The sequence below is a fragment of the Ascaphus truei genome, chromosome 2, assembly GCF_040206685.1.
Source record: "Ascaphus truei isolate aAscTru1 chromosome 2, aAscTru1.hap1, whole genome shotgun sequence".
NCBI classification, from domain to species: Eukaryota; Metazoa; Chordata; class Amphibia; order Anura; family Ascaphidae; genus Ascaphus; species Ascaphus truei.
In genome coordinates, this window is record NC_134484.1 from 95519330 (window position 1) to 95541100 (window position 21771).

General features: G+C 46.8%; 1 protein-coding gene across 6 annotated transcripts in view; it reads right to left on the reverse strand.

Moving 5' to 3' along the window:
• Positions 1 to 21294, reverse strand: part of TERF1 (telomeric repeat binding factor 1) — a 65786-nt gene extending 44492 nt beyond the window's left edge. For 3 of the 6 annotated variants that reach the window (XR_012797338.1, XM_075583475.1, XM_075583477.1), the window contains exons 1-2: positions 21023 to 21294; positions 7352 to 7447 (exon numbers count right to left, since the gene is read on the reverse strand). Coding sequence is in view for 5 of the 6 variants with exons in the window: in XM_075583475.1 (XP_075439590.1) it covers positions 7352 to 7447; positions 21023 to 21176 (250 nt within the window). In the remaining variant the exon portion in view is untranslated. The remainder of the gene's footprint in view (positions 1 to 7351; positions 7448 to 21022) is intronic. The other 3 variants (XM_075583473.1, XM_075583474.1, XM_075583476.1) reach the window with 3 other exon arrangements.
• Between the last annotated feature and the right edge of the window lie 477 nt (positions 21295 to 21771).

Here is a 21771-nt window from a genome sequence, read left to right on the forward strand (position 1 = left end):
TTGTCAATGGTATCTCCCCATCAGAACCCTCATCACTTGTCACCCAATCCCGTCAATCAGTTGAAAACTTGGGCGTCTTATCCAGCTTACTCCCACTAGGACCCGGTGGCACGACATGTGACGGGGTAGGGGCAGTGGCCGGGGCAATGGCGCTAGGGGCGGTGACCACATGATCGCCATAGTCCAGTACAGTGTCTCTGAGTCGGGCGATGCCACGACCGGTAGGTACTCTTTTACTGTCTCTTGCGGCAGCGCTTCGGGCTCCCAGCTTGGCTACTTGGGCCTTAAACTCCTCAAACTCTGCTTCCAGCCCAGCTCTCCTTATGGAAGCAATCAAAGCTTCCGGGCCTCTGCGCCAGTCTGACCCGGAAGTGACATTATCATTGATCCTCGTTAAATCTCCATCCGCTCCTTGGTCCCGCACCGGAAGTGCGTCGAGGACCGGAAGGGGCGGCGGTGGACCATCAGGGTCGCGGACAGGCAGGTAGGCCTCAAGCCTCTCTCTCTCTCCACAGGTTCCTCCTTCACCTGGCGGGGATAAGGGGGTGGTGGTGTCCTCTTACCACTCCGCTGTCTTGCGATGCTCGTTGGCTCCTACGGAGCCGTCTCGGGTCCCATCTCCGCCACACTGGGAGTTGCCACGGCCGTGGGACTTCTACGCGGTTCAGGCCGCACCAGCCCTCGCCGTCGGGGGATCTCCGGACTCGTCTGCTCCATCTCAGGGGTAAGTGGAACGTCTTCTTTACAGCTGGGGTGGTCCGCCAGCCGGCACATCACCACCGTTGACAGGCTGTCTCTCTCATCATCCGACGAGGACTGCAACGGCTCCTCCGCAGGGGAATCACCTCGAGTCCTTGCGGCACCGCCAGTGGGTATGGGTACGAAACGGGCCCGCTCCGTTACCTCCACTGCGGTCGCGCTCTCCTCTGTCGAGACATCTCTTGGTGGCTGGGCCTGGGTCCGTACCGCAGGGGTGACATATGGGACCAGGGCAGCCTTCGCATCCGCCTCCTCCATCTCGATCAGCGTCGCTGGAGAGGCATCTCGCTGAGTCACTATTGTAGGGCATGGCTCGATAGGCCAGGGGTAGAACGTGCCACACTGTTGGCACCATGCCATAGTACTTGGGGTCGGTCCGGGTGACCTGCATTGGACGCACAAGCACCGCAGATATTCACGGCCATCAACCTCCACAACCAGGGGGCCTCCTGGAAGCTGATAAGTTGTCACGCTTAAGTCAGCCATCTTTTGCGCAGGGGTTGATTCGCTCAGCTTACTGGTTTCACAATCAGCTCCTTCTCCTTCACCAGTCAAGAAGAATTGAAGTTCCTCAGCCTCACTTCCTGTCCCTCCTTCCGCTGGGGAGGACTGTTGGGATTGGTTCTCAGTGTGCCCCCCTCCCTCTGGTGGAAACAAGAGGAGGGGCACTCTCTTTGGGTGACGTGGCTTCGTCCGTCGGCCAGTCACTGCACAGATGGGTGAGGCTTCGGCTTTTGCGCCGCTCCGTTCTTTTAGCTGTGGTTCTGGTTTTGGCGCCAAACCCTTGCACATCTCTCGCCACATTTCTCTTGCAGCCTGTTTGCACGCAGCACGGGCGCGATCTAGGCTTGGCGGGAGTCGCCATTTTGGATCGGCTGCAGCCCGGGTTGCAGTGAATGGCGCAGCATTCGCCATTTTAACCTCCTCCATTTCCGAGAGCACATGTATCTCTCGCTGCCATCTTTAGTGAGCCCTCTAAGCCCACGATAGCGCTACTCTCAGTGCCTATGGTGCAACTCGTTCCTAGACACTTACTACTTTCAATGGTGCTCTAACCAGTTGAATATAACGCATGGCATACCCCAGGCTAGGCAGAACTCTCTCCTTGTACACCGCACTCGCTGACGGTTCATTACAAGAACTGTGTGGTGTGTTTTCTGGATACTGGCTAGTGTACTTGGCATTCCTAAGTACTTGGCATCAACCTACTTTTGGCCACTCATAGTGCAGACCCTATGCTGAAGTCCCTGACCTCTGTTAACAGGCTACCTCCACAGGAATCCTACACTATCTGCCTCAAGGCGACTAGAACAGCTATAGCCACTTGTACCCAAATTGACATCACCCTCTTAGGGCACCTAGGGTGTACTGTGCGAGAGGACGGTCTCTCCTGACTACCCCTAGTCTCCAAAAATGCCCATGCTTCTGCAGCACTTGCTTTGAAAGTGTACATACTACTTTCAGCTCTGCTTCGCTGAAAACCTGTCCTGTTTATCTCAGCAGCGCCTCCAACTATAACCCATCTATCCCCCCCCAATCGCAGATTGGGCCCCCTAAGGTGTTCTGGGGTCTGGCTATATGTCTCTGTGTGGTGCATACCTGCTGGCAACAGGAGGGACTGAGTCTCCCGCGATGACATGGGGGACAACAGGAACAGGTTACTGGGGTGAATGCCTTCGTTCTCGTTCAATGGTGCAGAGCCTCCATCTATAGTAAGCCCCAGGGACGCGGGGTGGAATCCCTACCAAAGAAATCCCCCTCCCAGGGATGAGAGATTCCAGTCTCACACAAGGTTATCTTTTAAAACCAGCAGACTCTTTATTCTCTTGGGCAGCAGCAGCCGACAGGTACAGTTGATGCAGTCCACTAACTGTTCTCCCTTGTGATGGTCCCTGCCGCCACTCTGGACCAAAGGGCATCCAGAGTGGGACTAGCTCTTCCCTCACCCCCTAAGCAGGGTGAGAGGTATTTGGTCCACCTCACTAACTATAGCAGCTCTACTCATGAGCTGATCACTCCTCTCCTCACTAACACTAACTCACTCTACTGTCAGACTGACAGAACTACCAGATACCCTCTAAATAGGAAATGCACTGCTCTTTATGATCTCAGCAGGCACCGCCCCTGTGTCTCTTGATTGGACACAGGGTCAGGTGACCTACCTCCACGATTCAGGGCAAGTGCTTGAAGTGGGGGGAACCCATGATAACTCCTGGCAACCTGCCCTTATCAGGAATTATACCAGGAGGAGGATAGAACTATAGCCCCATTTCTTACCAGGGCTACACATGTTTTATTGAATACCGTAATTTTAAATGTAGTAAGCTAAACTAAAAACAAATCATCACCGTTCCCCCTCCGTATAAAAAAAACCTATATGTTACAGGCAGTATAGAAAGTGCAGCAGTATATTCGGAGTAGAGGAAATGCAAAAAAGAAAACACCAAATACCCATCAGTATGTTGATAATTTGGAATGGTGCAGTAGATCTGTCTCATGAATTTATTATGAGTTAGAATGAGAAAAGAAACCCAAAATATAGCACTATGTATCCCAAACTGAATGATTAGTGTAAGTATTAAAAAAATAATCTTTAATGATCATAAATAATAAAATAAAGGGATTTAAAAATTGACAGTTGACACACGCAGTTTATCCTATGTCGAGTGTAGGTGAACACCCTGGATCACTTATAAAATAGACAACTGAGCTATATTAAATCAATTTATCTATAAGAGGGGGTCTGTAACACAGGCCTCCCTTAGATGGTGGGTATAGAGCTGAGGGTAGTGTAAATAGTAGATACTGGAGTGATGTTACCCTATAAGCCCTTAATTGGTCAATGGTCCAATTAATACATAGATCAAGCACGCGATTGCAAGCTGCAGGCTTGGATGTCTTGATTGCGTACTAGCTTTCTAAACCTAAGGCGGTGTTTATAGAGCTGGCTACGGCTAATGTCACCCGTCTCTGTAGCCGTTGCGAAAGTTGTAATTTAAGTTTGGGAGACCGTCTCTTGCTACAAGGGGAGTGACGTCAGGCAAGGGGGAAGGCAGAGGGGCGGAAACAAGAGCAAGGGGGAAGGCTGAAACGGAGAGGAGTTGTCATTTCTGTTTGTATGCTAAATTTACTTAAAATTACGGGACAATTTGCTATTTTAAAGTTGTTAATATACTGTGTTTCACTTGACATACACATACACACAAAATGAGGGCCGCCAACAGAAATCTTGGGGCCCAGGACAAATTAAAGGAGCAGGGCCCTCCCCCAATCCATAGCGCACCTACCACGAGAAAAAAAAAATTTAGCGCGCAACTTTTTCCTAACCCCCCAATACATAGAAAAATACACCCCCAACCCCCCAATACATATACAAATATACCCCAACATCTAAAATATACCCCAACCCCCCCAATAAATCTAATAAATACCCCAACCCCCCCATTACATCTAAAAAATACCCCAACCCCCTCCCAGTAAAATACACCCCCAAAACAAATACCGGCGGTGTGCCGGTGGCTGCAGGGGGGGGGGGTGCGGTGTGCCGGTGGCTGCAGGGGGGGAGGTTTGCCGGCGGCTGCAGGGGGTGGGGGGCAGTGTGCCGGTGGCTGCAGGGGGTGGGGGGCGGTGCTATAGGGGGCTGTGACTGCGGGGGGCTGACGGTGCTACGGTGAGGCCCGTTGGCTGCGGGAGTTGGCGGTGCTGCGTGGGGGCCTGGTGGCTGCAGGGACTGGCGGTGCTGCAGGGGCCGGTGGATGCGGTGCTGTGGGGGCCCAATGGCTGGCGGGGGCAAGGAAGAGGCGGTGGCTGGCGGTGCTTCGGGGGTGAGGAGGAGGAGAGCCGGTGGCTGGCGGTGGGGGGGGAGGAGAGGGGCGGTGGCTGGCGGTGGCCTGGTAGGACTGCCCCGCTGCAGGCACCTGTCTGTCCCACGCTGGCTGCTCACGCACGCACCGGGCCTCCCTCTCACGCCGGCGCGCCGGAAGCTTAGCCCAGCTGACTTCTGGCGCTGTCATCAGAGAGACCCGACACACAATAACACACACAGACACACACATCCCCCCTCTCCCTGCATCTGAAGTTATGATTGGTTTACAACCTGTCACATGGTGAGACCGTCGCTGTAAAATCAAATTCTACTGACTACAGAGATTCAGGTCGCTCTGCCATCGCGCCTACTATAAGCGCATGCTACAGATTCAATGCATTTGTTTTGGCGCAATGTCGCGTCGCCGGCACTATAAGCGCCGCCTAAGAAGTACACAGCTGGAGGATGAAATTGTGCAAGTGGTAACAAAAGAACACAGTAACTAGCAATGTAAAAACATTGCTACTCTAATGACTCCTCGGACACAATAACTGTATAGGATACAGAAAGACTAAGACCTTGCACTCTGAGAGCCACGGATACTAATGTTGCAATGGCCCCGGGGTGGGTGGTTAGGCCTCCCGGGTGGGTAGCAGGGGAGGGGGGTTAACTCTTTAATTACTATAGCGGTTATTAATAGATTAGGTGATTAAGGGGTTAGGGGCCATAAGATTGTATTTTTTATTGTACTCTTGCTGCCAATGAAGGACATGGACCTAGAGTATAGTGATGATGACGTCCTTAATCATGGCATGGGTGTTGTGTTTATTTTTGTTTATTGAGGGTAGAGGGATTGGGTGAAGGAGGTAGCTGCTCCAAGGATGGACGTTGATTTCTGGTCCGGGGACCCCAAGCTTCCCGAGATACAGGCCTCTTTATGGGGTGGCGGTATCTCCTATGCATTTAAATCTCCCGTGTCACGTGACCGGGACATTTAAATGCATAGGAGATACCGGCACCCCAAAACGGGGCCGGTATCTCGGGCAACCGGAGGGTCCCTGGACATGAAACCAATGCGGTTCTGCTCTGGAGACCCCTGCTCACATACACTAGTATTAAAATTGTTATTAAAACCCTGCGATCTCTGGAGAGATATGTACAGAGAGACGCGGTTCTCTCTGTGCTGCTGGACCAGATCGCTGCAGATCGCATGGGTGAGAACTTTTGAGAGAGTCTGAGATCACATCTCTGCTCATTGTAAGTTTTGGTCATTTTGCCATCACATGGTTTCAGAGTCTTTCTGAATAGCCTGATAGCTAAACTGACAAACTTCCTGCGGAACATGCCAAGTCTGAGATTTTATCAAGGCTACTAGAATAGGCCCCTATGACTTGGTTACAAGAGATACCAAACCGGTATTCAGTGTGTCAATGCATTTCCTCTACTCGAAATATACCGAACCGCTGTACTTTCTACACAGACTGGCTAGGCTGCCAGACAATATAGGTTTGTATACGGAGGGCATCAGGTTTTATTTACCCATCAAGTTATTTTGGCATACAGGCATACCCCGCATTAACGTACGCAATGGGACCGGAGCATGTATGTAAAGTGAAAATGTACTTAAAGTGAAGCACTACCTTTTCCCCACTTATCAATGCATGTACTGTACTGCAATTGTTATATACGTGCATAACTGATGTAAATAACGCATTTGTAACAGGCTCTATAGTCTCCCCGCTTGCACACAGCTTCGGTACAGGTAGGGAGCCGGTATTGCTGCTCAGGACGTGATGACAGGCGCATGCGTGAGCTGCCGTTTGCCTATTGGGCGATATGTACTTACTCGCGAGTGTACTTAAAGTGAGTGTACTTAAACCGGGGTATGCCTGTATTGTATTTTGAATGATTCAATTAAAAGTTATGTTTCAATAGCTTCAGATATTTATGTACTTACGTTTTCAAAGAGAGCAGGCAGTCTGATGGGAAGCTAAACTTTTTCTCCATCATAATGATATATGGCACAATGAACTGATAGGAACATATTGTTTGAAACAGGAGTGAAAGAAAATCAAAGGGCCAGTCCCTTATGTCCTATTCGCCTGCATGGGCTATAAGAAGCCTAATGAATTTGTAGTTATAGGTCTGTTAACGTGCAATCACTGTGCAGACAGACAACTAGGAAACAAACCTTTGTGTTGCCTATTGTATGAAGTGATAAGTATGGTAGACTCCGCATTTGTCACATACAGATATAACGAAGGTTACTACTCCCACCGGCGCGTTATCATGGGATATTCTGTGATAAGTCTGCGCTATCACTGTCATTGAATCCTGAGCAAATACAGCAAGTCCTCGCTTACAACGGATGCCTTATCCGACGCCGCATAATGCAGTCCGCCAGAAGCATTATCCGACATCGAATCCGCTTATCTGACTCTCACCGCTGCCGATTAACATGGACCCTCAATCCGACGGCGGTTTGCGGGACCCATTCCGTCCTATAAGCGAGGACCGCCTGTAGTCATATTCTGCGTTGTAATGCAATATGCTGTGTTCTCAGCAAGAGCAATTAAGTCAGCTACATCTGCAGTACTAACAAGAGGCATTAACTATACTAAAATAATTGTGAAATTCTGAAAGTTCATATGTGATATAACGCTTCCAGATATGATTACTCAAGTTATATCAGGCATTGGTTTATTAGAAATATATATATTTTTTACCTTCTAATAAGATTTAAAAATTGTGCATTGTTTTCTAGAAAGAAAAAGGAAGAGTGCTCACCAAGATGTTTTCCTTCTGCAACACGTGTTAAGAACTGCGAGATAAATACAGTCGTCTTTTTATGTGCATCCAATCTGGGAATACCATCAAGAAGAACTGCAAATAGATATGTTTCATTAGAAGCCTCCTTTAAAACATTTGTTTTAAAAATGTGCTCTGTAGTTGTGCAACAAAAGCTACAAGAAAGGAATCGGTTTGTAAACATGAAAGGAGTGGAGATAAAAGTTATTCTATTTAATAAGGCGCTTTCCTTGAATGGGACTCAAAGCGCTTCACAATTACAATACTGTGCGCGGTAAGCAGAATTGTACATAGGGTTTTAACAGACAGTCCCTGCCCAGATGAGCTTCCAATCTATGTAACTCAGTGCCGTTGTTATCAGTCAGCGATTTTACTCACTGATATGCGATACTCGAAAAAACAGAAAAATGTCTACCTGGGGGGAGATGAAAAAATGACTACAAAAGACCAACAGGTAACTTATTTGTTTTGTGTGGAAAAGGAATGTGCTTTGCATTTCTCTTGGGATAGAGGGCAGCACACCAAAAACCAAAGAAAATACTGTATTTTTTCTTTTCTTACAATATTTTGTCGTCATTTTCCTCTGCACCTTCATCAGTACCAGGAAAAGGGTGACATAATAGCCAAATTCAGACTTGTATATAAATGAATATGGCATACACCATGTGACATACCAAATAATTCCCCAAATCTCTACGTTCAGCGTTTCTCAGCCAGTGTGGCGGCAAACACTGGTGTACCACAACGCTCGGCCAGGGGGAAAATTCTGCTGGTTGCTCTGCAGGCACCTACTGTGCAGCCTGGAGACGTGGAGGCTACGCCCCACCGCTCCTCTCTCCGATCTAGGACGTTTGGCTGCCGGACATTTTGCCGCTTTGTCAGCTTCCTTCCCTGTGGCGGAACGACGGCAGCATTTTAGTCACGGCCAAACGTCCCATTACGCTTCTCTCAGCCCGGCACATGTCAGAGAGGAGGCTTTACAGCTCCAGACGGCAGTGTTTGAGGTGTGTGGGAATATGGGAGGAAGGAGCGAGGATAAGGGTGATGGGAGAGTGTGTGTGTGTGTGTGTGTGTGTGTGTGTGTGTGTGTGTGTGTGTGTGTGTGTGTGTGTGATGGCTTTGTGTGGGGAGGATAAAGGAGGCTACAGGTTTTTGTGGGTTAGAGAAAGATATGTGGTGTAAGTAAGACAAGGTGAGGGTGAATGTGGTGCTTATGATTAAGAAAAGATGAGTGTGCTGTGTAAAAAGAGGAGGATAAATGTATAGTGTGTTGAGTAAAAGGGGTTGTATGATGTGTGAGCGCTTGTGAATATGAAAGTGTGTATGGCGCGGACCGGTGAGTGAGATCTTTAGAACAGGGATGCCCAGAGATTTAAAAAAAGAAAAAAAAATACTTCAGGGGTGACACTGCTCAAAAAATTTTTTAAGAACCACTGCTTTACAGATATAGTGAAACACAAAAGTAACAAGTAAAAAGTTGTAGGAGTGCAAAAGCTATGGGAAATATTCCCAACATTTATTAAGCAGCCCAACCTGATATTAGATGTCAAGGTACCGACAGCACCTTAGTGGTAGTAGAAACATGGAGGACAGGGACCAAACAAACTGTGAAATAAACTATACAAATAGACTGTGATATAAACACAGATATGCTAAAAATAAAGAAAGGTAACTATACTCACAATATCATGTAAAACATAAGAATCAATGTTTGTTTACTTAGCAATGCAAACCTAATTCATCATCGAGACCATGAGGTACCAAAGGGTCAAGGGTATAAATCCAATAACTTTCTCTTTGTAACAGCAAATAGAAATACCACTGCAGCTAGGGATTCTGGGAAATTACATGCAAATGAGCAGTGTCACAATTTGCTTCATATCCATTTTAACATGAACCACTATAAGCTTATGTCAGCCGTATTACACAGCTTTTCGGCGGTCTAGGTTGTTTGGCCGCGACCAAAATGCCATCGGCGTTCCGCCGTGACATTTCGCAGCAATGTTTACCACCCGTGCCCGACAAGCCAGGTCTGATAAGTGCATGTTTAAATGTTCCGCTACACTGCCTATACCGGTCACGCCATCTTTAAATGTCCCATACGGGACATTTAAACATGCACTTATCAGACTTGGCTTGTCGGAGCAGGCAGTCGGGCGCAGCGGACCTGGCTTCTTAGGTCAGGCGCATCACACCTGGCTTCTTGGGTCGGGCGCAGCACACCTGGCTTCTTGGGCCGGGTGCACACTGGTTATAGCAGTGAAATGTCCAGACGCTTCGGGTTCCGGGTGCCTTCCTTACCGGAGCCTATTCTCTTTTGCTATGCTGTAAGCGTCTGCTTGTGGAAGACCAAGGGTGGGTACTCTGCTTGCTGGATCCTTTCTCCTCTCCTAAACCGTGAGGATGTGACTGCCTATACTTCTGAGACCAGGAGTGGGTGCCTGTTTGAATCTGGAAACATATCCATTGTACTCACCGCCACCGTTGCGGTTTAATCCATGGGACTAACATTAACCCTTTGATGCACGTAGGAGTCGGTAACCTTGTATCATTAGTTTACACCTGCATATAAATTATTGAATTGGCATTTTTTTATACATATATTCATATTAAAATCAATTTTCATGAGATCTTGCGCTTGTCCTGTCTATTTTTATCTATTCCTTGATGTCTTGAGTCATCTGTTTTGACCAGCTGCAACTCATCTGTCATGGTATTTTCCTATTAACCTTTCCAACAATAGTTGGCTATTTCTTCACATTTTCAGGCCCCCCCCCCCTTACTACCACAACACTAGTGTCTGTGTGTGTGTGTGTGTGTGTGTATATATATCACAAGTAGTATAGAGCACACTCTCTGTTTCATAAGAGTATGTTAGAATTGCTTACAAATACTGTAGTGTTGTCAATCCTTGCCTGGATTATTTTATGATCAATAAACTGGGTACGCAATTCCCTTTTGTTTTGGCCAACGTAGTTAAGTTAAGAGATACTGATATGCCGTTACATAACATGCATGAACAGTATCCACACATTTGGTTTTAGGATCAACCAACACATCACATACATTGCCAGAATGTGTATAGGCTAGTAGAGGTTGTAACTAATCGATGCCACCGGATGTGGGATCACGCTTGAATGCAGATCAATGCTCGCCAAATGTATGTGCTAGAAAGGAACTAGTTCTGTTGCAAGTATGAAAGATAGACACACTGGACTTAGAATAAAAAAATAGTAATATTGATTAAAAATCTTAGAAATATATATTATAATAGTTAGTGTATGTACTCGGTGATGAATATAAAATAATGTGAATTATTTTAAAAACAGTGTGCAAAATGCAATTTTCCTTAAATTCCACAGTTGTCAGGTTACCAAAAATTAGGGGGAAATCATTTCCAACTTTCTCTTGGATACGACGAAGGTGACAGGCTCCCAAGGCACAAGAGGTTAAAGAGGTTAGAGAGGGAAGGAAAAAAATGAAAATATGTTGTAGTATTAAAAAAAAACGTATAAAAAAAAAATACAAAAAAATCTGTGCCCTTTCACATTATAAGTAACAACAAAAAACAAAAGGATACCACTTACAAAAAAATAATTGGAAGTTTGAAAAAAAAATAATAATAATTTTATCAATGCTGTAAAATAAAAAATAAAGAAATGCTCAAAAAGAACAGCTGTGAGAAGAGTTGCTAGGATTTCAAGTGATCTGAATGATACAATGCATATCTTGCATGAGATGAAAAAACGGTTTCTAGAAAGGGGCTATGTTAAAGCTATGTCCAGCCTCAGTGATAAAACGGTTAAGAAAAATATAAGAGCCCAGACCTATTTTTTCTACTACATAAAACATGGCCAGTTCCTCTCCAGCATGCTTTACGTTCGCTAAATATGATGGCCACTCTTAGCATGGTTACATTTTCATCAAATCCGATGCCCAAAAAGTTCCAGCTGCTGTCCCTGCTTGGTATGTAGCAGCATCCTCCTGGGTCAATCTTTTATACATTCAAGGACCAGTAAATCTTTCATGACTAAAACATGCATGGTGGGAAATGTCATCTATGGTATTAAATGTCCCTGTGGGAAAGCAAATAAGTAATTGTGCACTCAATTTATTGAGCACAAAAGTAAAAACAAGTCAGGGCTTGACAATACCACTTTAAGCAACTCAAACAATTCCTTATTCATAGAAATGGAACATCTCACGTGCACCCACGGATATCAGTAGAGAGCTTTCTGTTACAAAGAGAAAGTTATTGGATAAATACCTGTAACACCTCTATCCCCGGCTAAAGAAGAGGGGCCACACCAAAACAGTCCCAAAGTGTGTGTGTGTTTAACTCGGCGGCTTTACCTTCCATCTAAGGGGGCTGGACATTTGTGCAGGGCCGGTATGGTGAGCAAAATAAAAAGATGGAGGGCGATAGGAACTTTTCGTAATTTTATTATAACAGGCAACTCAGGTCAGCAACAGGACAGGTTTTCATGAGTTACATAGACATTTTCACTCAGGTTTCCTCAACCAGGAGGTTTGTATGTAGACCAGCTCTTTTTCAAGCCTTTCTCTTCTGCCTAAGAAAGCTGGAACCTTCATCCTGCCATTCCTAGTAGTCTCACTGTGACGCTAGGGGGGTAACCAGGCGCTCAAAAGGTTTAAGCCTGTTTGGTTACCCCTGATCCGTAATAAGGGTTCAAAAAGTGTCAGCTCTTGAGCCCGGTGCTGTTTAATGTATAAACTGTAATGTGCGTTAATAAAGAATTTTTATGTTTTTGCCTTTCCAGGGATGCCAGCAAGCAGGGATTGCTAGGGTATGAGTTTCAAGGGGGGTTGCGGAGCAAGTGTTGTCTGAATGTGTCTAGATAGTCGGGGTCCAGAGTTGCTGGATACCCCAAAAATGTACCCGGTAATCATGCTTGATTCCTGGATAAATATTAGCACATTGTCCTGGCAATATCTCCCCTTGAAAACGCTTGTGTGACTCACCGCTTGGGTTCCCTGCTTCAGCATAGCCCAGAAAGGTAAATGGGGCATTGGGATCCAAATGGTCCCTGTAACTAGGAGGGGTCTCTAGGTTAAGGGGGATACCCAGTTAATGCCCAGGTAACACAGAACCGGTATAGAGGTTCTGGGATGTTCCAACCATATATAGCTTTGTGAGGGGATTTTTAAAGTCCAATCCAAGTCTATTTTATAGTGTGTGGGGAATATCGGCTACTACAAAATAAAGTGCAGTTGTCCATTCTATTTCCCATAACCAGAGACTTAGGATATGTAGCAGGCTTCCCCCTGGCCCCCCTTACCTGCGCAGGAGAATGGGGACCCCCGTTGTATGTAAGGGAGCTGAGGGGGCGATCACGTAGCCTGGGGCGATCGCGTAGCCTGGGGCTCCCGGCGGCGTATACAACAGGGCGCCGCCATGTTTAGTGCGTTTGCGCATGCGCAGGAGCTCGCGCACGCACAGTATAGCCCCAGGAGTTACGGCGATCATATTGAGATTGGCACAAGCCTTCAAGCATGCGCGGGAGTTCGCACGTCAGTGGCGGCCATTACAGATAGAGCCTGCGCAGAGGAGTGCAGCGGCAGCCATTACAGGATCGCGCATGCACAGTAAAGAAAGCGCACGCTGCGCCAATAGAGTAGATGCTCTAAAGGAACTACATTACCCAGAAGCCTCAGGGGACTGCCCTTTCACCCATATCACCTGCTGCATTACAGCCAATAGGGCTTACAGATTCTCCTGCTGCAAAGGGGATACATTGTTGCGTGCTGGAGTCAGGAGGCTGACAGTGGAGCACGAGTGTCAGTAGGAGCTGGGACACAGAGAGGGGAGGGTGTGTTTGTGCAGGGAGGAAAGTAGCCCCCCCTGCACTAGGCCAGAAGTCTTCCCCTTAGGCCCCAGCTAGGCCCTACTCATCCCCAGCTTGTGGTTACTGCAGGGATTCCCCTGAGATAGGGACAGGGTCCTGTAGAACCTAGACAAGTGAGGGTTCAGCTAGGAAACGGAAATATCCTGGCCATTGCTGTGAAGGTGAAACATCCTCTGCAGTAACAGAGGCAGAGACATTCTTAAGGTGGATCACGCCATGCGGGAGCCACCCACCATTGAGGCGGAGGCATCTTGGATCATCTCCTGGAGCAAGGGATTCCAAGTCAAGCATCTGCTGTACTCGGGTGCAGGAGCCCCGGGCAGGTACTATCCACATCACCAAGTGAACCACCTATACACTTCATCTTAGTGGGCAGCGCGGTTCCACACGTGGGTGGGGTTGCGGGACTATTGGTGACTTTTGGGGATTGAGGTACAGGGTACCAAGCCTGGCGAGACGACGAGTAGTTGTTCCTATTAGTGTCATAGAAGGACACTGTTAATATTGTTTATGTATGTTGTATTGTGTTTATCTGCCCCTATATTAACTGTTTTTATATTTTTACTGGTGTATGCGATTACTATATGCGGGTCCTGTGTCAGGGGGTCATTCTACCCTTAGAATCCTACACAGATGGAGGCGCTGTTTATATAGATTGTTCCAGAGGATTCACCCCAGGCTCTCACTGGCAGAGGTTCAGGCCTCCTGTGAACCTGACAGGTAAAGCACCACACCTAGTAATACATATAGATTCTCCTCACATGCACTCTATCTGCGATTGGGGGGAGCAAACTGTGTTACAGATATATAAAGTATATTTTATTAACATTGTGTTTACATGTGTATATACTGTTGTGCACTGTATAATGAGCTGGGACTTTCAGAACAAATGTTCTGACAGGCCACTGGGCTACCAATTTGGTGACAGCAAGTTGGCTCAGACATCGGAGATGAAAGACACCAGAGGATGCTAGGTGTGAGTGCCATTTGGATGGTAGGGCAGAGCTCAAGTACTCTCATCCTGGGCTGAATGGAAGTTGTACGGACTACCATTTGCCCCATCAGACATGGAGGCGCCTGTTCCAGCGGGTGGCATCTGAATAGCAAGGGACTATGTGGCAAACTTGCGCATATCCCTTGGCAGATTCAGAATCCCCGCTTACCCAGCTTCACAGGACCGGCATTGCTCTGATTGGCTGGTAAGAAAAGTTCCCACGCTGTGATTGGCTGTAGTATTTTGTGAATGAACTCCAAAATAATATAAGAAAGCATCAGCCAATCCATCCGTGAAATTCTAAGCACCAGGACTGCAGCGGGACTTTTGAAAGTGGAAAAAGATGCTCTTGCGCAAATAGCAGAGCACCGGCTTCAGGAAACCAACTCGAAATATTTTTTAAGTCTAGCTTTTTGATGCCAAGTTCTCCTAAACGAGTGTAGCGGTCGCGGCTGGGATTTCAAGATGCTTTTAGTTCCAGGACGTTTGGAGTCAAGTCCCGGTCAAGCAGATTCAAGTCGTCCGGAGAGAAGGGTGTGGTAGCAGCTGGAACTTCATGCCGATTTGAGTTCCAGGACATTTCGGGCTATGTCCCGGTCAGGGTAAGCTTCTTATTTAGGAGCCCCTGCCCCTAGGAAAGTCTAGTTTTGTACCCCAGAACCCCAGTAAGTGTGTATTTTCTTATGTAGTTTGTGTATCAATGCCTTTTCTTGCAAATAAATGTACAATTTATTTCACTTACATGTTTTGATTAATGTATGATCCTAGTAAAAAGGTGTAAATGCCTGGTCTCCCGTGACACTGACCCAGATCTCCTTCATGAACCCTGCGGTGAAGAACTTACTGTGGCAGGATTCCTTTCTAGTGCAGTGTCTCTGGGCCCCTATACTGGGAGACTTGACCTAACTCAGAAAACAAGGCATGTGGCTTACCCCTTTTACAGGGCTAGGAGAGCCCCAGAGATCCCCTCAATGAGGGAAGAAAATATGATCTGAGAAAAATACTCACGTCCAAAATATTTATAACCTTTCTTCCCACCCCTGTTGCTGGGCAGGAAAGGAGAAGCCTTACCTAACTAAATAATCTTCTAAAGGGTTTACTTTTCCAGAACCTTCTAGGATAGAAACTGACCAATCACTGATTTAAGTGATTTCCAACATAAGATTCTTTACTTCAAATTAGCTACTTGAAATAAGTTACTTGTATGTATGCATGTCTTTATTTATATAGTGCCATTATTGTACATAGCGCTTCACAGTATTAATACACGTGACAATCATATAAATAACAAATAATACAAATAACAGATCATGGGAATAAGTGCTTCAGACATAAAAGTAACATTTCGGGAGAGGAGTCCCTGCTCCGAAGAGCTTACAATCTAATTGGAAGGAAGAACGTACAGAGATAGTAGGAGGGCATTCTGGTAAGTGCATCTGCAGGGGGCCAAGCTTTATGTGTCATGTGTATAGTATTATGCTACTCATATGCTTCTTTAAGCAAGTGTGTCTTAAGGTGGGTATTAAAGGTGGATAGAGAGGGTGCTAGTCGGGTATTGAGGGGAAGGGCATTCCAGAGGTGCGGGGCAGTCAGTGAGAAAGGTTTAAGGCGGGAGAGGGCTTTAGATACAAAAGGGGTAGAGAGAAGACATCCTTGAGCAGAGCGCAAGAGTCGGGATGGTGCATAGCGAGAAATTAGGGCTGAGATGTAAGGAGGAGCAGCAGCAGCAGAAGAGTGTAGAAGAGCTTTAAAAGTGAGGAGAATTGAGTGCGACATGCAGGATTTGATAGGAAGCCAGAAGAGAGATTTCAGCAGAGGAGACGCCGAGACAGATATAGGAGTCGAGTGATTCTAGGAGCAGCGTTTAGGATAGATTGTGGAGGAGACAGGTGAGAGGCAAAGGCCGGACAGCAGGAGGTTACATTAATTGAGACGGGAGAGCATGAGGGCCCGAGTCAGAGTTTTAGTAGTTGAGCAACAGAGGAAAGGGCGTATCTTTATAATATTGCGGAGGAAAAAGCAACAGGTTTTAGATACGTTTAAATGTGAGAGGCTTAATGTGAGAGAGGAGTCAAGTGTGACCCATATGCAGCGTGCTTGGGCTACTGGGTGAATGATAGTACTTCCAACAATAATGTGGAAGGAGGTAGTAGGGCCAGGTTTGGGAGGAAGTATGAGGAGCTCTGTTTTTGCCATGTTAAGTTTCAGTCGGCAGATGGCCATCCAGGATGATTTTATCGCAGAGCGACATTCAGAAACTTTGGTCTGTACAGCAGGTGTAACGTCAGGGGTTGATAAGTAAATTTGTGTGTCGTCAGCATAGAGGTGATATTTAAACCAAAGATATGTGATTAGGTCACCTAGAGAAATTGTGTACAGAGAAAAGAGAAGAGGCCCCAGGACAGAGCCCTGGGGTACCCCCACAGAGAGATTGATAGAGGAGGTGTTAGCAGAAGAGACACTAAAAAGTACGATGGGAGAGGTAAGAGGAGATCCAGGATAGAGCTGTGTTACGAATACCAAGAGTATGGAGAATGCAAAGGAGAAGAGGGTGGTCCACGGTGTCAAATGCTGCAGAAAGTTTGAGTAATATGAGCAGAGTGTAATGACCTCTGTCTTTGGCAGCATGGAAGCCATTAGTTATTTTAGTGAGGGCTGTTTCAGTCGAGTGAGCAGTGCGGAAGCCAGATTTTAGAGGGTCTCGAAGAGAATAGGTGTTGAGAAAGTGGAGCAAGTGAGAGAATACAAGACGTTCAAGTAGTTTAGAGGCAAATGGAAGGAGGGAGGCAGGTTGATAGTTAGAAAGATAGGTAGGGTCAAGCTTGCTCTTTTTGAGTAATGGTATAACTGTTGCATGTTTGAAGGAGGTGGGAAAAGTACCAGAGTAGAGGGAGGAGTTAAAAATGTATGTGAGCGTAAAAATTATAGTAGGAACAAGAGGTTTTAGGAGATGGGAGGTAATGGGGTCAAGAGGTCAAGTGGTAGAGGGAGAAAAGGAGATCAGCAGTGACACATCATCCTCTGAGACAGCGGAAAAAGAGTCAAGGAAGACAGGAGGAGAGTTAGGAAGCGGTGTAGCATGGGAGGAGGATATAGAGGGGATGTTCTGATGTATGGATTCCACCAGGTCCTTAGGTGAGATGGAGGAAGAAGAGTCAGCTGAGGCTGGTTTGAGTAGAGAGTCAAAGACAGAGAAGAGTTGGCATGGGTTAGACTTGTGCATGTTGATTAGTGAAGAAAAGTAGGTTTGTTTAGCCTGAGAGAGGGCAGAGTTGAAACAGGATAGCATAAATTTGTAGTGAAGAAAGTCTGCGAGAGTGTGGGATTTTCTCCAGAGGAGTTCAGAGGAACCAGTGGAGAAACGCAGCATGTGCGTGTTGGAATTTAGCCAAGGTCTGGGGTTAGAAGGGCGGCAGAGAGAAAGCGGGGCATGTAGATCAAGAGAGGAGGATAAGGCAGAGTTGTAGTTCCTGACCTGGTTGTCAGGATCTGGAGAAGGGCTGAGAGAGGAGAGGGAGGAGCGTAAAGTGGAATCAAAAGCTGGTAGGTTAATTGAGCGCAGGTCTCAGCAGAAACTAGGGATAGATGGAGATGGGGAGAAGCGAGAGAGAAAATGAGATGAGGTGATGGGAAGAGAGAGCAAAGGGGGAAATGGAGAAATCAGAGAGAGAAAAGTTTGTAGTGAAAACTAGGTCTAGGTAGTGGTCATCCTTATGGGTGCTGGCTGCAGTCCACTGTTGAAGGCCAAAAGAAGAGACGATAAAGGTGGGAAGCCCAAGGGAGAGAGGGCTCATCAATGTGGTTGTTGAAGTCCCGAAGGAGAAGAACAGGGGAGTCTGAGGAAAGAGAGCCAGGATTCAAAGTAAAAGAGAAAGGCAGAAGGGGGATGGGTAGAGGTAGGTGGGCGATAGATGGACAGCTATAGGAGAGAAGATCTGGACAGCGCGAGCCTCAAAAAGTAGGGGAAAGCATGAGAGGGAGGAATAGGATGGGTTCGTAACGGCAGAGAGGAGAGGAGGAGCCCCATGCCTCCACCCCTGCCATCATGGTGCGGAGTGTGGGAGAAAGAAAGGCCGCCATAAGAGAGGGCAGCTTCCAGAGCAGAGTCAGACTGATTGAGCCAGGTCTCAGTTATAGCAAATAGGAGCAGAGAGTGAGAGAGAAAGAAGTAATGCGCAGAGAGGAACTTGTTAGAAAGGGAGCGAGCATGCCAAAGGGCTTACTTACTATTAGCTACAACTAGGGGCTGTAAATTATTTAACCCCTTAACTTCCTGTAGGGACCAGGACTCACCAAGAAAACTCTAGCATACCCCAAGGGTGCTACAAACCTATGACACTTAAGTGTTTCATCATCTCAATGATGCATCAGGTTCACATTGTTTTCTTACCAAATGTTGATTCTCCTGTTTTCCATGCACTTGTGAGTAGTGTTGTACCGAGTAGTGTTAAAAAAAAAAAAAAACAACGGGTAACGGGTACTCGGCCAAAATCAATGGTTCTACCTGGTCGGGTACCCGGTTTGTTACCTGCAGGGTGGCGGCGATATCTAGGACCAGCAGCAGCGGTCCTGTGGCGGTGGCAGCATCGGAGGTATCTTCAGCCGGCAGGGGAGCTGCAGGAATCCCTTCCACAGCACCGGAGCAGGTAAACAGTGTGTGTAAGCCGCCGGGGAACCACATGACCGGAGCAGGAGATGGAGCGTTCCTATTCTACTGCTGTCCAATAGGAACGCTCCGTCTCCTGCTCCGGTCACGTGGTTCCCCGGTGGCTCACACACACACTGTTTACCTGCTCCGGTGCTGTGGAAGGGATTCCTGCAGCTCCCCTGCCGGCTGAAGACACCTCCGATGCTGCCATCGCCACAGTACCGCTGCTGCTGGTCCTAGATGTCTTCCGAAAGGTAAGCAATAAGATTATTTCCAGCTGCTCTGACATTACCCGACGCCGGGCCCACTTCTCAGTTGCCAGGTCCAGGTAACGTCCGGGTAGCTGGAAATGTGCCGGGTAACGCCAGGTGCCAGGTAATTCCAGGTACTTGGTACACCCCTACTTGTGAGTGTAGTTAACTTTAGCATGTCTGTGTTTAATTTATATTACAGCTAGTTTAATTGAAGTCAATGTTTTTTTTTTTACACGCTATTATACTGTTTTGTTCCTCCGAGTGGTTCACATTACTATTACTACTACTTAGGCTTTGTATGTTCTTGTTTTTCATTTTCTTACTGTATCTATTCCAGGAGTCACTTGTGTCCTTTTGCTACTCTTGTGGATTGTTTCTTTGGTCACCATTTTGTGTTTCTACCATCATGCTGGTGTTGACATCGGACGTCCCATATTTGGGTTGTGCTCTTACACTTGGGGATATTCCTCACCACTATTCCCTCATAACTTTTTACTTTAATGGTACCCTTTTTTGTGTGTTGCTACCTGGAACACCTCTATGCTACTGGTACAGTGTAGTGTCTAGGGCCCCTATCCTGGGAGACTTGCCCTAACTTGGAAAACAAATCTGTTGCTTACCCTTAGTTACAGGACTATAAGCATATTTACAGGTGAGATCCCCTCATCTAGTTCCTTATGGGATCTGAGGAAGAGGATCCACTTCCCTTAGAACAGGGGTGTGCAAACTTTTTGCCCTGCACCCCCTTGGATGCTCTCCACCACTACTCGCGCCCCCCTTAACTTGTATTAAGCATCAAATGACACCACGGGGTCATGTCACCCCACGGCGTCATTTGATGGCGCGTCGCACAAAGCCATCTGAGTCAAGGTAAGTTTACAGAGGCCTTGCGCGGTCCCCCAGCATTTAATTTAACAAGTCTGAATCGGCTATTATAGGTCATTACCCCTATTTATCAGTCATTTGCAAACCAAAACATCAATTCAGTTTATTTTATTTTTCATTAAGTGTAATAGTTTCTTAGCATTTTGGTATGCTTTTCTCTTTATGCCCAGAGAAATGCAAAGTATGTTCATTTTTTGCAAGGAAAGACAACTATGCCCATATTTACTATGCTTTGTTTAGCACACCTCAATTCCCATTCAAATGAATGGAAGATAAGACGTGTTATTTATGCTCTTTATAATTAAACTAGGCCTAGTTTTAAACCTGCTACATTGGACTGCCTGTTTAAATGCCAGATGTGCATATTGTACCAGTTTGCCACCGAGTTGGAGCACAGAAGTTACACTGGTTTCACTTCTGAATGGTTAAACATGGGGATCATGTAACTCCGGAGCTCCAACTCGGTGGCAAAATCTGGTACAATATGCACGGGAATTGGTGTGTTAAACTTGTACAGCAGCCAGGAGACTGAAGATTCATGTTATAAACGATCAGTGGGTTAGATGTAATTCATTCCCACTCGGTGTATAAAAGAACATACACGGATCTTTGCCTGCAGTAAGATACCACCATAAAATACGCCGTGCTTACGCTTGGGACCGTTTATAGCTCCCAGTGGTAGAGAAATTAATGTGTATCTTATTTTCAGATATCAGCCTGTGTTTTGTAACAAATAAATACATGTTTTTATGCTCCTCTATAGATGACTCTATACAAAGCTAACTGAATAAATGCATTACAACCAGACCCAAAGGGGAAATAACGTCCTAAATTGCTGCGGCCCTCGGTACAGGACTACACGCACCGCCTGAGGGGGTGTGGGCGGAGCGCATGCGCCCTCGCAGCCAACCAGTATCATAACCATAGACCGTCAACATCCAATGGCTGGAGAGCGCCAGGCTTACGTCACGTACGTCATCCCACCCCCTCTCCCTGCTTTACCTTCCAGTGTTTTGCTAGCCCGCTGGAAATCCTCCGCGCGTTCCTCTTTGAAGTAGTGGCACATACTGACGAACATGAAATCAAACACCCAGTCCATGGCCACTTTGGCCACCTCGTCGAAGGGCGGCCCTTTCGCCGCAGCCGCCTCCTCCATTGCCGCCCGCGCTCTCCCGAGGCCGCCACAGATTGATGATGCGACTGTCGATGCCCCACGTCGGCGATCCGCGAACTGTTCTCGCGCCGCGCACTTCGGTGATCGGTTAAGAGCGCCTCCTGGTGCGCATGCGCACACAACCGATAGTCTTTGGGACTGTTTCGCGCTGTCAGTTTTCAAATGAGACAGCGGTTGATCCCTGTCAGGAGAGGATTGCAGTGCTCTGCATGGCAGCTGAGGCATCAACCGAAAGTGTATAGCGCCTCGTGTTAAAAACATAGCAGTATATCAATTGTAAAACCATTTTATATCAGTGCAAATAAAGCTCGTCACGTGATTACTGGGAAATACTTTGTATTTCCCTATCCCTGTTGGTAGTAGCAGGTTTTTGTTTAAATTAAAATAATATATATTTTTTTCTAAAGCCTTGATTCCCTTCACACAACATTGACATTTTCAGTGTGCAACTTCCATGTACAGTTTGGAAAAAAAAACTGCTGTTACATACGCCTATAATATATATTAGGCTGAGTCCCCTGTGCCGCTGACCGCGCTTATGCTTTGAGAGCGGTGACGTCACCAACTCTCCCAAGCA